The 16,717-nt window shown below is 35.7% G+C and overlaps 1 protein-coding gene across 1 annotated transcript in view; it reads left to right on the forward strand.

Moving 5' to 3' along the window:
* The window catches only part of LOC149780731 (low-density lipoprotein receptor-related protein 3-like), a 59,478-nt gene extending 48,431 nt beyond the window's left edge, over positions 1–11,047 (forward strand). Inside the window, exon 10 of the mRNA XM_089937780.1 lies at positions 242–11,047. Within this exon, the coding sequence (XP_089793906.1) occupies positions 242–1,176 (935 nt within the window). The 3' untranslated portion in view covers positions 1,177–11,047. The remainder of the gene's footprint in view (positions 1–241) is intronic.
* The last annotated feature ends 5,670 nt before the right edge of the window (positions 11,048–16,717 follow it).

Below are 16,717 nucleotides of genomic sequence, written 5' to 3' on the forward strand. Positions count from 1 at the left end.
TTGTTACATGGAGGACTTGAAAACATGCGACATGTGTACATATAATATGCCATCACTGTTCTCTTGTTATTCAGTCTGAACTTTATAAATATGAATGGAATCGTTGAATTCTAATTCTAGAACTTTGAACTTTGAACTAGAAATCTGAAATTTGAACTAGATATTTGGTAAGTATTCTAGTGTTTGACATATGAAAAGAAAAAAAACAGGACGATAATTTAACAATTTTTCTTTTTAACAGGGAGCACAAGGCGAGTGATAATTGCAGCCATTGCTGGTTCAATGACTTGTGGAATTTTGCTTGTTATCTTATTGGGTTGTGCTTGCAAACTTTACCATCTGCGTATTATGGAGAGGAATGGTGGCCCACGACATAGTACACCCATGAGCAGACTTTACTCTCAATTCATGCAAAGAAGAGCACCGCCCCCATACCACGAGGCTATGGCAACCTCCCGGCCATATGATGAGGTTCAAAGAGAAATTCTGGAACGTTCAGGAAATCATAACCACAGCTCACACAGAGGTCAACACAGATCATCTAGATCACATCAAAATGGAAATGAAAGAGAGACAAGTCCCCCTGTTGATTGTCCAACTGTCGCCCTATCAGTCGGAGATGACGATATCTTGGAGGTTCCATGTTCTGAAATAAATCGCATCACATCAGAATTAATGTCACCAGCAACAAGGCATGAACAGTCATCAGGCAGTGAAGACAGTGATACTGCAAGCAATGATATCAGCATTCAGCTGTCTGGTGCTTCAGGACATGCTGTTGTGGCCCACTGGTCAAGAACAAGCCCTTGTAAAACTTCTTCAGACCAAGAGAGTCTTTCAGGAGAAATAAGGAACCAAAGTAACTCATTGCAGATGGAGAATAATCGACATCAAACTGAAGATACATTTAGCATCGAGACTGCAAGTGCTTCCATAAACAGTGATGAAATTCCATTCCGCACTGACAGAAGCAATAGACCAAAACTTGATGGACAATTAACAGGTAAGAATGAACAGAATAAAAGTATGGGACCTGTTCCAGTCAATCCAACAGCTCAACATATGACATCTTCCCAAAATCGAAGACATAGTGATTCGAGTGAATCATCCTCATTGATTTCAGAGGACTTTTATGACCCTGTGATAAATGACCAGGCTTCTCTTCTGCATTCTTAGATTTCTGTGATGCAGCTCCTCATACACACTCCATACTGATAATGATATATTTGTGATTTGTAATGGATATAATATTATCCATTTCAGAGAGAAATAACCATAATTGCATATCATTGGCAGAAAATGTAAGTCAAAGTAACTGAAGCATGTTCCTTTTGCATGATATCTGCATTCCTGCAGTAGGCAGCCACTTTTGACATGTAAACAGATTTAAAAGATTTGGCATTAATTATTGAAAAACTTTGAATGGTTTAGATCAGAGGTGGGCAAACTTTCCAGTGCAAGTGCTGCATACACAAATTTACACCGTGTCGCAGGCCGCATAGTTCATTAAGTAAAATAATTAATATTTGAAATAGCAAAAACAAAAGGTTTTTCTAAATAACATCTAATTAATTTTCAGTTGTTAATATGTTGTTAATATTTGAAAACTTAAACTTAAACTTCAAAGAGGCACATTTATTTGATAAACAGAGTAACATAAACAGAGTCAGTGTGAATGATGACTTGTTCCTAGGCCGCATGAAAACCCTTGGCGAGCCACATGAAAGCCCTTGACAGGCCGTAGTTTGCCCACCCCTGGTTTAGATAAAATTTGGAGAAATATTGGTTGAAAATATCGACAACTTTTACCTGAACAGATATAGTAGATAGAACACCCTGTCTTGATGTAGTTATCCAGGCCAAGAATTAATGAAACTTTTAAAGTAAAACCCTGAGACCACTAAACTAATCAAATGATATCTTTTTGATAATGTTTTATAAACCCATTTCATATTATTGAACTTGAAGATACATATATAATATCATACAATGAAGTTACTCTAGGTATGAGTTCAGCATTTATGAATCCATTTAATATTTTATATATTACATGGGTAATATGTCTTGAATCCATTTCATATTTCCAATATTACATGGCTTATATGTCTTGAATCCATTTAATATTGCATACATTATATAGGCAATGTCATGAATCCATTTAATATTGTATATATTATATTGGTAATATGTCATGAATCCATTTAATATTGTATGGGTAATATGTCATGTATCCATTTAATATTATATGGGTAATATGTCATGAATCCATTTAATATTGTATATATTATATGGGTAATATGTCATGAATCCATTTAATATTATATGGGTAATATGTCATGAATCCATTTAATATTGTATATATTGTATGGGTAATATGTCATGAATCCATTTAATATTGTATATATTATATGGGTAATATGTCATGAATTCATTTAATATTGTACATATTACATGGGTAATATGTCATGAATCCATTTAATATTGTACATATTACATGGGTAATATGCCATGAATCCATTTAATATTGTATGGATATTATGTCCTAAATCCATTTAATATTGTACATATTACATGGATAATATGTTATTTCATTTAATATATTGTATGGGTAATATGTCCTAATATCATAAAAATGAAAGGCATATGGCCTGAAGCACCCAAATATGCAAATTCATGCAAGTAAACTTGTCAGGTTTTTTTAATACATGAAAGATAGTATATTTTATTTTTTGCTATATAAAATCTTCTTTGCTTAGTTAATATGAAATTTATCAAACAGGTTGAATAATTTTACAGTTTTGCTTGCAAAGACCGGATTATAATACTTGTTTCAGATATGTTTGAAAATGTTTACTCATTTTTGGTCTCCATTTTGCAGAATTAGACTTTTTTTAAAGAAAGAAGTGCTTTAAAGTGTAGACAATATAATGTATACAGAAGAAAATGCTTTAAAAATGTACACAATACACACATATATATATATGGAGGAAATGATTGAAAAGTGTACAGAATATCCATGTGTACAGGGAGGAAATAATTTAAAAGTGTACTTAATATGCATGTGGGGGGCGGAGTGCTTTAAAACTGTACAGGATATACATCTATCTTGGAAGGAAATGTTTTAATAATGTACATAATTTACCTGTATCTTGGGAAGAAATACTTAAAAGGTGTACAGAATATACACGTATCCATGGAGGATATGATTTAAAAGTGTGCAGAATATACATGTAAACAGGGAGGAAAATCATTGAGTTTATTACTTTATGTATTTATTGGTAATAGCTTTAAAACATGTTATTTCAAGGATTCATTCTGATTCCCTGTATTAGACCTAAATTTATTTGATATCAGGGATTCCAGCAATTCCCAGTGTCAGACCTAATTTTTAAAAAATTGATTTAATGCAATTCCCAGTGTCAGACCTAAAGTTATTTGATTTCAGGGATTCTGTGTGATTGCTAGTGTCAGACCTAAAGTTAATTGATTTCAGGGCTTCATCGTGATTCCCATTGTCAGACCTAAAGTTGTTTGCTTTCAGAAATTCAAAGCGATTCCCAGTCGCAGATCTGAAGTTATTTAATTTCAGTGATTCATTCTGGTTCCCAGTGTCAGACCTAAAGTTATTTGACTACAGGGATTCAGTGTGATTCCTATTGTCAGACCAAAGTTATTTGTTTTAATGGATTTAATGTGATTCCCATTGTCAGACCTAAAGTTATTTGATTTCAGGGATTCATTGTGATTCCCATTGTCAGATCTAAAGTTGTTTGGTTTCAGGAATTCAAAGTGATTCCCAGTGTCAGACCTAAAGCTATTTGATTTCGAGGATTCATTGTGATTCCCAGTGTCAGATCTAAAGTTGTTTGGTTTCATGAATTCAGAGTGATTCTCAGTGTCAGACCTAAAGCTAATTGATTTCAGGGATTCATTATGATTCCCAGTGTCAGACCTAAAGTTGTTTGATTTCAGAGATTTAAAGCAGTTTCTAGTGTCAGACCTGAAGTTATCCGATTTCAGAGATTCAATACGATTTCCAATGTCAGACCTAAAGTTTCATGAATTAAATGCCTGGATGCTTGTCTTTGCTTGTTCTCTCATACAGTGCTTGCAAGAACTAATATTAATGTTGGTTTTTTTCTCAATGAATTTCCACTTTTTAATTTGCTTCCATGTAGTATTGGAGAGATATTTTTGTAAGATTAGCATCAGCTTCCCCATGCTTGTTCTCTCACAAAATGATTGCAAGAACTAGCATTATTTTTTTCATAATGAGTTTTCACTTTTTAATTTGCTTCTATGTAGTATTGGGGTGATATTTTTCTAAGATTAGCTTCAGCTTTTGGGTTAGCAGCATTTATTTATAAAAGAAAAGCATTTTAAATGGTACTGTGTATTTTTGTCTCCACCAATCTTGCTTCCCACAGCCACCTACTCAGATACCTAGAGAGGGGTCAAGAGAGCTAACTTTGTAATGACAAAAGTCCATTTTTCATCAAGCTCGTGCTTTGCTCAGGATTACATTATTTGATTTGTTTTTATTTCTATTATATGCATATTGTACCCCTCTTAGAGTCTTGAAACTTGCTGAGGGAATTCACCTTAATAGTACTGTACCATGCTTCAGACATCCATGAGCTTTGGACTATTCACCTTAAGGGCAGAGAATAACTGGGTTTTATCCTTGATATATTCAGTGAGTAGTTAACAAAAACTACTTAATTTTGTCATTATCTCTTTAAATTTAATAGAGGAATACAAAGTTAATGGTCTTAAGTTGTTTAAAATTTTGGACAGAATCTATCATGAATTTTGGACAGAATATATCATGAATGCTGTTGATATGCATATTGTTTTTAGACCATGTCATTTGTAAGTTCATTCCTTTCTCTTCAGCCATAATATAGATCCAGAAAAACCTTTCTTTCTTCTATTTTTATTGACAGAGGTGCTTTATTGACAGAGATGTATTTTAAGCATATGATCTGAAAATAATATATTGGGGTCATCAACAGAATGGAATTTTTAATAGGATTCACACTAACCATTGATTTCGATCTGCTGATTTTCATGCTCATAAGCAATGCACTTTACGAGGATGGTGCAGGATGAAGACATATAAAGTGTGCTTGAATCTTTTGAATTTGTATGCACTTAAATAAAGAACTTGGATATGCAGAATGAAGATAGTTATACATAAAGAGTTTGAATCTGTTGATTTTTTTATGTTTTTGAACAGATGTACTTAAAGTTTATTTGCAGAATTTATTAAATACTGTATATACTCGCATATAGTCTCCAATATTTTGGAAATGTAATGATCTGTTAATTAAATTAAGCCTGATGGAAATGTAATGATCTGTTAATTAAATTAAGCCTGATGGAAATGTAATGATCTGTTAATTAAATTAAGCCTGATGGAAATGTAATGATCTGTTAATTAAATTAAGCCTGATGGAAATGTAATGATCTGTTAATTAAATTAAGCCTGATGGAAATGTAATGATCTGTTAATTGAATTAAGCCTCATTATTCAGAACCCTAATAACAGTAATCAAAAGCTAGTAATTTTATATAGGATTACTGTGATTCTGTCTTGTAGCTGAGCAGCTTTTGAAATATATTTTGCCTAATTTATCTTTTTTATGCTGGAGTTTTCACCTGCTTTTCACACACATGTATATTATTTTTGTATATTGTTCTTACACCATACTAAGATCTGTTAAAGGCCATTGCATATTTGTGTTTGTTTGCCCAGCCATTACAATTTCTTCTTTTATATATATATATATATATATATATATATATATATATATATATATATATATATATATATATATATATATATATATAAGGATACATTATATTAAATACTACAAACTTGTATTGTTTTTTTTTCTTCCAGATTATTTTTTAAATCCTTGGTTTTGCTTTGCCTGCTTGAAATTATAATTAGACTTACCTGCTATTCTTCCAGCTGTGATGGCTCAGTGGCTAACATGCTAGACTTGTCAATGAAAGGATGCGGGTTTGAATCCTACCATTGGTTTAACCCAGTTTCATACCATTGTATGTCTTTGGAGAAACACTTTACTCCAATGATCTACTTGTATGGCTGTACTGTAAAGTGCCACACAAACCTCCAGATAAACAATAAATAAGATTTTTTTATGCTTAAAATTTTCTTAAGTTATATAAAATGCAATATAGTGCTATTAACAGGCAATATGTAGTGTTCCATAGAAGGCCCATTTTCTTTAGTTATGTGTCTGATTTGTTTTCTACAATTGATTTTGTGTTTTTCCCCTGCAGTTGGAAATAAATTACTGTGTTATCTATTTGTAAATGTATTTAAGTATAATCAGAAAAAGAGGTTTCCCATTCCACTTCAGATATAGAAGAAATATTAAACTATTTGCTAGATTGAGGTGCAGACTAATTTTACTATGGATAAAAATATTTATAATGTAGTGAAAACAAAGCACCCACTTGAACTAGGGAATGATACACTTGAGATGTACAGAAACAAATTTAATCTCTTATTCTGTATTGTATCTGCTGATTCCTAGATATAACAAATGTCTCAGGTTTGTAACATTTCCATATTTTTGCTTTTTTAAAAGAATGAGTTGGACAGTATAAAGAATATTGTGTTGCTATATTAGCAATGTTTATTTTAAGGTCTGTGGGTTGTTGATATATAAAATCTTGATCTGATACTAAAGGCATTCATTTTATATATGTTAATATATATTCTCTGCCAAACTATTTACATCGTTTGAATGGTTCCTTTACATTTTTACATAAATTAGTAATAAAAGAAAATGAGAGATGTTTTTTTCTCCTTTGGATACATTCACTGATTACAGTAACATTATGGGATACAAGCCTGCTACATGCTAAATCCAGCCACTCCTGAAAGATGAAAATTCATCTCTTCTATCTGCATCATATAAACATAGGGCAGTAACTTTTACCCATTACCTCCCCTTGCCATCACTAGGTGTTGCCAGTTTATAAGCTTCACTTGCATACAACAACATTGTATAAGACACCTTCCATCAATTAAAGTCAAATTTTTGTTAAATTTGAATCATCCATACAGGATTATGTATTTATTTTTTATTCATATTCATTCTTAAATAGGTGGTAACTATAATTTGTGAATTTCGCGAAATTTTTGTGAATTGTTCACTTTCTCGGGCTTGATCAGTGTTAGACTATGCTATCATTGATGCATGATGTTATTCATGGTTTTTTGCACAATGCCTATTGCTTGTTCACCCAGTTAGTAAGTGGTGTTTTAATAACTTATTACCATGCTGCACCAATAATTTATATATTTTTGTTGTGTTTTATCTAGTTGTTTCAGTGAAACCCATCAATAAAGTGTAATAAATGCAACAAATTCAAGACCAAGGAAGACTATGAGTCTTTCCTTGTGTGTACAAAATGCACTTCATCCTTACCATGCAGACTGTGGCCCTTATGGTCTGAGAGTGTATGGACTGTGGTTTTGCAAAAATTGACATAGGCAAAAAAAGAAGGTAATGATGATGATGCAGATTTTAAATTCTGTAAATTAATTATGACACAATGGCTTAAGTCTCCCCGTATGTCCAAGTGTAACCATTGGGCCTGTATGTCTGAGTGCATACAATTTTTAGCGGATGAAACAGATCCATCCTGTACTATCATTTCACCATCATGAGCTGTCCATGATCATCAATCTAGTCAAGCTGTCCATTCAGCCATCTCAGTCAGCAATATTACTGAAACATCCAAGTCTCAACAGGCCTGTGGCATCTTCTTTAAAGAATAACGCAGAATTTAATGATAGATCTATCTGTCCTGTTATGCTTTGGCCATATAGAGTTACAGGGATCTTAGTGATCGGGCCATCATCTTGCCTGGTCTACAGCTTTATCTTTCTTTTATTACAGAGAACTAATGATAGTGCTGGCTGTCCTATGGCGCCATCATATTACAATTACAGGGATCTTGATGATAGATCTATCTGTCTCACCTGGTACAAGGCTACACAAACATATTGTGATGTGGATTTTAGTGACAGATCTGACAGTTCAGCCATGCCAACAGCATTGCCAGTATCCGCATCAACTGGACCACCTTCTGCTCAGCTGGTAACCATGCCGACCATACTCCTGATGAATCAGCATCAGTATGACAAAATTGAATGGCAGAGCAGGCTTGTCCTATATTTACTGCTTGCCCACAGGATGCTTGTCATGAATTATGAGATGACAACATTGCATCATTGTTGCCACAGGGAATGGTTTATCCTGAAATGGAAGCAGACCATAAACAGGAAATTTCACCCAGTGAGTGTGAAGATACCCTTGACCATGGAGCTTAGTTTTAAGGCTACCATTGAGTAGATACACAGGGTGTTGCCAACTTCGGAATATTTACTTGCATGTACCACAACACGTGATCATAAAATCATAACATTGGGTGACTTTCAAGATGAAGAAGTTTCCATTCTTCTGTCTGTAACATAAAGAGTTTTAAGGCTTTCTTTTCTGAGAGCCACGTACCAGCAACATTTGCATTGCACTGGTTTGAGACACATTTCACTGCCTTCCATACTGAACTCCTGATGTTATATAAAAATTTAGCGCCGATTAACATGTCAGTCCCACTTTTAAAAAGTGCATAATAATGTTTTTCTCATCACATTGACACTGGTTCAGAACAATGTTGCTGTGTCTTCAATTTTGGTTTTGGCCTCCTTTTTGGATTTTAAGACTGGCAGAAAAATTAACCAACCAGAATGCCTGGGAGTCACTGATAAGAAACAAGTTTCTCCATTGATACCCCCACCATCCACATACATCTGGAGTGGGTTGGGTGATGCTAGACTCCTACAGTTCCAAACATGTTGGATCAACATATTTCTGTAAAATGAATGGGTGATCCAAGTCATTTCAGAGGGGCTTTGGATTTCATTTATCCAACTCTCCCTCCTCTTCTAATGTACGTGCCATTTGATTGAGAGAAAGATGATATTTCAGCAGGAGATACAATGAATCATTAAGAATTGAGCAGTGGAGATTGTGCAAAAAACACAAACTTGAGGGTTCTGTTTATGGCTGTTACTTATCAAAATGCCCAACAGCAAAATGAGATTGATTGTAGACTTGATGAGTTTATTCTTCTGCTTAGGTTCAGTTTAGGTACTGTGAAATCTATACAAATTTCCATCCAAAGGGATGAGAATGCCATTAATCTCAGTTTCACAGATACCTACTTTCCTGTCACAGATACCTACTTTCCTGTCACAGATACCTACTTTCCTGTCTTAGATACCTACTTTCCTGTCTTAGATACCTACTTTCCTGTCCCTATTTGCCTGGCTTTGGTTTCTTACTACAACAAAGTTGACCAATTTTGAGTCCTTCTGTTTGGTCTAAATATCAACCCATAGATCTTTTTCAAATTATGGATTTCATGATCACCCTGTTCTGGACTGTGTCATCTACAACAATGATGAAGTATCAGGACAATCTCCTCCAGAAACATAAGGTAAATTATATTCACCTTTAGGGCAGAAATGATCTCATATCCCTTTTGAAATAGGTTTTCTTGTGAATTAGTACAAAATCTTACCTTCACCGATCCTAGTGTTTTGTCCACCTATGTATTGAGTCTATAATTAGTCTCAGTCTTGTATGGCTCCCTGATGTCCTTGTCATATGTATCATCGAACTCATAGAATCTGTTTCCAACTGGATGGGGATTTCACCGAAAGATTTCTTGGCAGCAAATATGATCCCGCTGAGCTGACATTTTATTCGCCCATTACAAATGACTTCGACTTCAGTGGTGCACTTTTTCCAGTCCACTCAATCAAAAGGTCACTATCATAATTGAAGTATGATCATTGTTGGGTAGTCACTTTTGGCTCATGACAGGAATTCCTCTGGAGAAGCCCCAAGCAGAAGTGACATCATGTACAGATGCCAGTATGTATGGTTGGGGAGCTCACTTGTTGCTGGACATCGATATGGCCATTGACAAATATGGGCCAGGGGAATTACCTCTTAACATCAATCTTGAAATGAAAGCTATCATTTCTAGAAGGGCTGACTGTAAGATATCTGTTGGACAACACAGTGATGGTGACTTACCTCCTCAAAAAGGAGTATGGGGCACCAAATTGCCTGACCTATGGGTTTGGCAGTTTCTTTCTTGCTACATCAGATCAATATACAAAATAGAAACATTCCCAACAGACTGTGTCCTTGCCAGTGTTCTCCCCAGATAGGATGAGGTTATCCACACAGAATTGTCCCTTCATTCATCAGTAATTTTTAATCAGATTTGTTTGCTATGGGGCATCCATTGATCAGCCTTTTTGCTAAAAGGTGGAACCACAAATGACTCACGTTTGTGTCACCGGTTCCAGACCCAGTAGCTTGGGCTGCCTATCAGTTGGGAAGGGACTGGGCATTTATGTATCCAATACCATCTCTTAGTGCCAAGAATTATACAGAAAATAAGGGGTCTGAATTGCAAAATAATTTGGATAGACCCTCTCAGATGGGACACATCCTGGGTCAGTGATAAGCTTCAAAACTGGCAACATCGTGAGGGGAGACAAGTGGCAAGAGTTATTGCCTTCTGTATGACTGAAACAGTAAAGACGAATATTTGTCTTTTATTAGGGCTGGATTCAGGAGGTAGGAGGCTTTTATTGCTAATGTTAATGTGATTTGGTAATTATTGTTGGAGAAACATAATTTACTTGAAAAATTTACATTCTCAAGACATTTTGTCTTTTCTTTCCTTCATCCTCTATCTTTTCTTATCCATTTTATTTTACTTCATTCTGAATTTCTTTTTCTGACATCATTTTGTAATTGACAACTTTAGGTAAATAATACTAAAAATGGTAGTAATGTATTATGCTTCATTTTGATTGTGCACAATTTACCTTCCAATGAGAGGGTTTCATTTAATTTTGTAAGAACCTGTAGCCTAAACTTTGTGCTTACAAAAGCAGATTAAATATATTCCAATCATTTGCAGACATTCTGGTGTTTTTTTCATCAAGCTCCCATTTTAGTATGAAAGAGAGATGTAGCAGTCACTTTTCCACTGTCAGCATTATCAACAGTCTGTTCAATTTTGCTGAGAGTGCATTGATTTCCTAGACCCATGATGGTTTTCCTAGACCCCATGATGGTTTTCCTAGACCCCATGATGGTTTCATAGATGGCATTAATTATTATGAAGCTAAGACAATTCGTTCTACAACATGCTCACTTGCTCCTTTAACTTGTGGTCAAGGTCAGAGTCATATAAACTCTGCATTATGGTTTAGGTTATGTTCTTTATTTGCTTGAAATTTGTTATACCCCTTGATGGATTTTCTTTATATATGTAATGATTTGTTTTGAACCTAAGATGATTCATATAGTGACATGCACACTTACTCCTTTGACTATAGGTATAAATATACAAACATAGAAAATATGCAGTCTGATTAAAATCAGATCTCCATTGTCTTACTTGAAGATCTGACAGTAATCACTAGTCATATTCGGGTGACTTATGTTAGTACCATAATTGTTAACTTATCAACCAATCTAATGAAGTCTTATATCTTCACATTTGGGCAACAGAGCAGTATGGCTGAAGAGCATCAATGTGTGCTAACAGATTTGACTAACTTTCAGATTTCTGAAAGCTGCATTTCCATTGGGTAATTCAAAGGTCACCAAAACATGACCCCTAAGCAGTCGCTGTCGTATCTTGACATAGGACAGTGGAGATTGGATTTTAATCAGACAGAGAAAATTTGAGTTAGGGTTTTGGTATATTTGTTTCATTCACTTTAAATTTACTACAACCCTTGATGGAGTTTCTTGATGTATGGGAAGGATCTTTATGAAGTTTGAGTATTCATTCAGTGACATGCACGCATCAAGGTCACAGTAGTAGAACATTTGAATTTAGGTTATGGCTAATACTTATCATTTGCTAAAGCTCTTGACAGACAATTTTTTAAAATAAATTTGATGAATCAGTATGAAGCTAAGCAGCAGGAAAGGTGAACAGAGCAGTTTCTAGAGCAGTTTTTTTGCGAAAATAAAGCTTTTTGTCAAAATTAACAGACAAGCATCAATAATGCTAAACTGAGACCTCTACAGGCCAAAATCTCAGACCAAAATAAAGTTTCCGATGGATGGTGAAAAAATACAAGCGTCAATAACGCTAAAGTAGGGAGGGTAAATAGATCACAATTTCAGACTGAAATAAAGTTTCTTATGATGGGTAACAAAAATACAAGCACCACTGAAACTTCTGATCGGTTTATTTTTTTGCACGTCAAATATATTTGCCTGGGTCGTCACCCCATGTGTGTGTATACAAAGATAATTGGTCTCTCAACCAAAAATGTTATCGAGACTTACATGATATCGCGACCGAGGATCATGTAAATTTATCATGATAAATCCATGAGGAATTGTTTGAGTGCGCAAAAAGAAATTTCTAAATTTAATCATATCCATGTCCCCTGAACACCGAGTCTGATGAATGTTTTGCAGAGTATGTGTATCAACTCCATTAAAGATAATCAGAAGATTAGTTATCTCTGATAACTTTAGGTATTTTTGCCTGGAGAAAATCTCCGAGCTGAATTTGATTGTCTACCATCACATCATTGTATACTACAAGATTATATAAACATCCATTGAGATCATCCACAGATGGAGTTTCATCAGTATCGGCAATAAAGTCAATAATATCATTACCATCCTCATCCAACAACTTTCCATTTTCATTAAAATCGTTAAGCATGTTGTAGCATCACTGATGATCTACAGATAGTGCAACTAAATATAAATTATCCCATTTGAGCCATTTCATTATCAGATTATGGAACAATTGCATCTTACCAGACCCAGATGGACCTATGATAATTGCTCTGATAGAATTTGGTAGCGCTGGATGATGCTTGACTGGCTCTTGTTTTCGTGTCGCTGAGAAATCAATGATATCCATGTTTATTTGTTTGTCCAGCATCACATCCTTTTATACAATGAAATTATTAATACATCCATTGAGATCATCCACAGATAGAGCTTCATCGGCATTGGTAATAAAGTCCATAATATCATTTCCGTCCTCATCCAACAATTTAGCATTTTCATTAAAATCTTTAAGCACATTGTGTGTGTGTGTGTGTGTGTGTGTGTGTGTGCGCGCGTGTGTGTGTGTGATTTGGATTTTTTAACGTTGCTTATTTTTAAAATTCAGTCATATCGCTATGATGTCTGCAGTGTGACAGTTTTATAGTGATGTCTAGCTAGCCCTGGGGTATCATGCTGCAGACATGTAGCATGATGTCCCACCCAGCCACATTATCCTGACACCAGGACGACCAGTCCTAACACTAACCTCTTAATGCTGAGCGCCAAGCGAGGCAGCTGTTAGTACCACGTTTATAAGTGTTTGGTATGACATGGCCGTGGATCAAATCCAGGACCTCCCGCATCCGAGGCAGATACTCTAACCACTAGGCCACCAGAGCGGTCTGAGCACATTGTAGTAAGCATCACTGATCAACGATAGATAGTGCCATTAAATAAAACTTATCCCACTTCAGCCATCTCATTATCAGGTTAAGCAGCAATTGCATCTTACCAGACCAAGATGGACCTATGATAATTGCTCTGATAGAATTTTGTAGCGCTGGATGATGTTTAACTGCATCTTGCTTTCAGATCGCTGAGAAATCAGTGATATTAATGTTGTGCAAAGATAATACATAATATGAATTTATACTGTGTTCGATGTAGAACCCTCACCCCACCAGTGGCTTTACAACAATAACGATGAATAAAAAGCGTGCACTTACAGGCATGTGTATAAAATGTGGTACAAAAAATACTAATTTACCTCTAATAAAACAGGTGGAGATATCGCTGCTTTACTACGAAAATTACCAGGGGCTCCATGGGCTAAGTATACTGGCAAAAAGCATCTTCCTGGATATAATTATTGTGGTCCTGGAACCCGACTTGATATCCAACTCGATGAGCAAAGTCAACCAAGATCTGGAGAGCATCCAATAAATGCGATTGATCACGCGTGCCACATTCATGGTGTCGCAGATTTGCAACAGCGTCATATTGCAGACGTGAAGTTGATACACACGTTAAAGTTTGTATATAAAAAAAATTTCTCAGATAGTCGCTTGCTAATTTTTTTGGTAAGATCTGTGATGAAAGGTACACTAGTGCTAGGGGTTGGTAATTAGTCGACCGATTATTATGATAATAATGGAATCGATTTACTATAGTCCAAGAGGATATTGGAGGGGTAGAGCACGATTAGTAAACATGCTGATGCAGCAGGTGTCGCACGCTGTGTTGCTGCAAATTGGTTAGCATGACAGGCAATATGGCAAATTTAACTACCACCACCTAACAAAATTCATCATGTACATTTTGATGTCAGTACTCCCAATGAGGTTCATCAGGTAGATATTTTGTTTTTACCACATGATGCTATTAAAATTGGTAGATGATTATCGCGCGCATACAAATACGCGTTGACTGTCGTTAACGTTGCAAGTAGATATAAAGAAGCAGAACCATTATCAACTCAAACAGCAACTAAATTTTCATCTGCGTTTGAACGAATTTACCAATTTGGCCGTTTACGATGGTCACAGTTGCTACAGGTTGACCCTGGCAAAGAATTTCTTGGTGCAGTAACATCTCATGAAACAACACAACGTGAAAATCAGAAGAGGACACACCGCAATTCATCGTGATCAGAAAATCGCTGAGAGATTTAATCAAACACTTGCTGAGCGATTGTTTGGATATCAATACGCTCAGGGAATATCCCTTAACAAAGTTCATGTGGACAAGAGATCTCGTAAATGGGTTGCAAGACTACCAAGTGCGATAGCTGCGATAAATAATGAAATTACTCGCGGAATTTCTATGAAACTCATCAACGCAATCACACAAACAATATGCCAACACAACGACATGACTCTCAAAAAAGCCAGTACTAGGTAATGTGACTGTCAGATATTTTATATGAACGCGGTGAACTTGAAGGGGGTAAGAAATACAGAGCGACTGATCCTATTTGGAACGTAACCACACATAAAATTTCAGGCATGGTAAGATCCACGGGTATACCTGCATTTTAGAGACTAGATTCGACTGCTCCTCAACGTGGATTTGTATGTGAACAATCACAAGTAATTCCTGAATAAACACAATTACCACCTCCTTCACTTTTGTGAAAGCAGTGCACCAGCGCCCCGACGTCGATTACATTCAAGACAGGTCAGCATCACATTTTCGCGTGTGTGGCCGAGACTGCTATTCATTCTATCCACGGTCGGTAAACTGTCCCGGATTATTATTCGAATACTGCCACAACATTACTGTGTTACAGCTCGCGCAATGATTATTGTCACTGTTTCAGTGTCATGATAAATTCAGCATCGAGATTAAGGTCACATTGCTTATAACCAGCCAATTTTTTCTTTACTTTTTTCTTTTCATCGCCATTGCTATCGGTTTGATTATTATTTACTGTGAAGTCTATGATAATCCTCTGCAGCTGAGACTTTATTCTGACTCGAGACAATGCCAAATAAACTAAATTTGACTATTCAATACTATCATCATCAATCCATATATTATCATAAATAGTTACTACCTGTGACGAATGAATCATTATAACATATCCTAGCGTCCATGGAGGTTTATCCATCGTTAGTGCGCTCTCAACAACATGAACAGGAACTAAAACAATATCATTTAACACAAGATTTTGTTTATCACCGCAACCAGGAATCTCAATTTCAACATTTTGCCGTCGCGTATCTGCTGGTCGATAACACAATCGTACAGGTAGATCTGAACATTTTTCTTTATGCAACAGAAATAATTATTGGGGGCCCCGAGTGGCCGTGTGGTCTAAAGCGCTCTTCGTTACGGATCATCTCACCTCTGTCTGCGCCGTTTCGAGTCTCGGATTCAGCCGATGTGAGAAAGCTTGCCAGTAGCTTCTCGTGGGTCGGTGGTTCTTTCCGAGGTTCTTCCTCCACCATTAATACTGGCCGCCATGCATAGCCTATCGTGTGCTGAAAAATGGCGTTAAACCCCACAAGAACAACAATAATTATTGTTAAAGTGTTTCATGAACTATCTTTCTACTTGCAACTGTGAGATCATTAATTGCGTCGGAAAATGATTTAATAAGTTTTTCGTCGATAATTGGATTTTTTTATCATCGTTGAAGATATATAATGTTCTTGATAATATAGGAAGTCTTTCACCTCTAAATGAAACATATGCAAGTGTTCCATCGGATTCTATGCCACCCCTTTCCATGTATTTCCATGGATGATTTTTTTTAGATACTCTGGAAGTTTAAAAAATATTCGGGTTTTTTTTTAAGTAATCGCGTTCAGGCTGTGGTATTTCAGCAGATGATGGTGGTTCTACTTCTGACCATCCTAACACAGCTCGGATCGACGACTGATCTATATCAACGGCATAATCTAGCGAGTTTATTTCTATCGCGGATGATAATGTTGGCTCGTGAACTGTAATAGCGATCTTGGATTCTTTCCTGAGATAGATTTGGTTCTGCATTGGGATTCATTGTTGATCTGTTCGATTTGATATCTGTCCGTAGGCATGCTCACAACATT

Source organism: Sinohyriopsis cumingii, chromosome 16 (assembly GCF_028554795.1).
Source record: "Sinohyriopsis cumingii isolate HCF-2022 chromosome 16, ASM2855479v2, whole genome shotgun sequence".
Lineage (NCBI taxonomy): Eukaryota > Metazoa > Mollusca > Bivalvia > Unionida > Unionidae > Sinohyriopsis > Sinohyriopsis cumingii.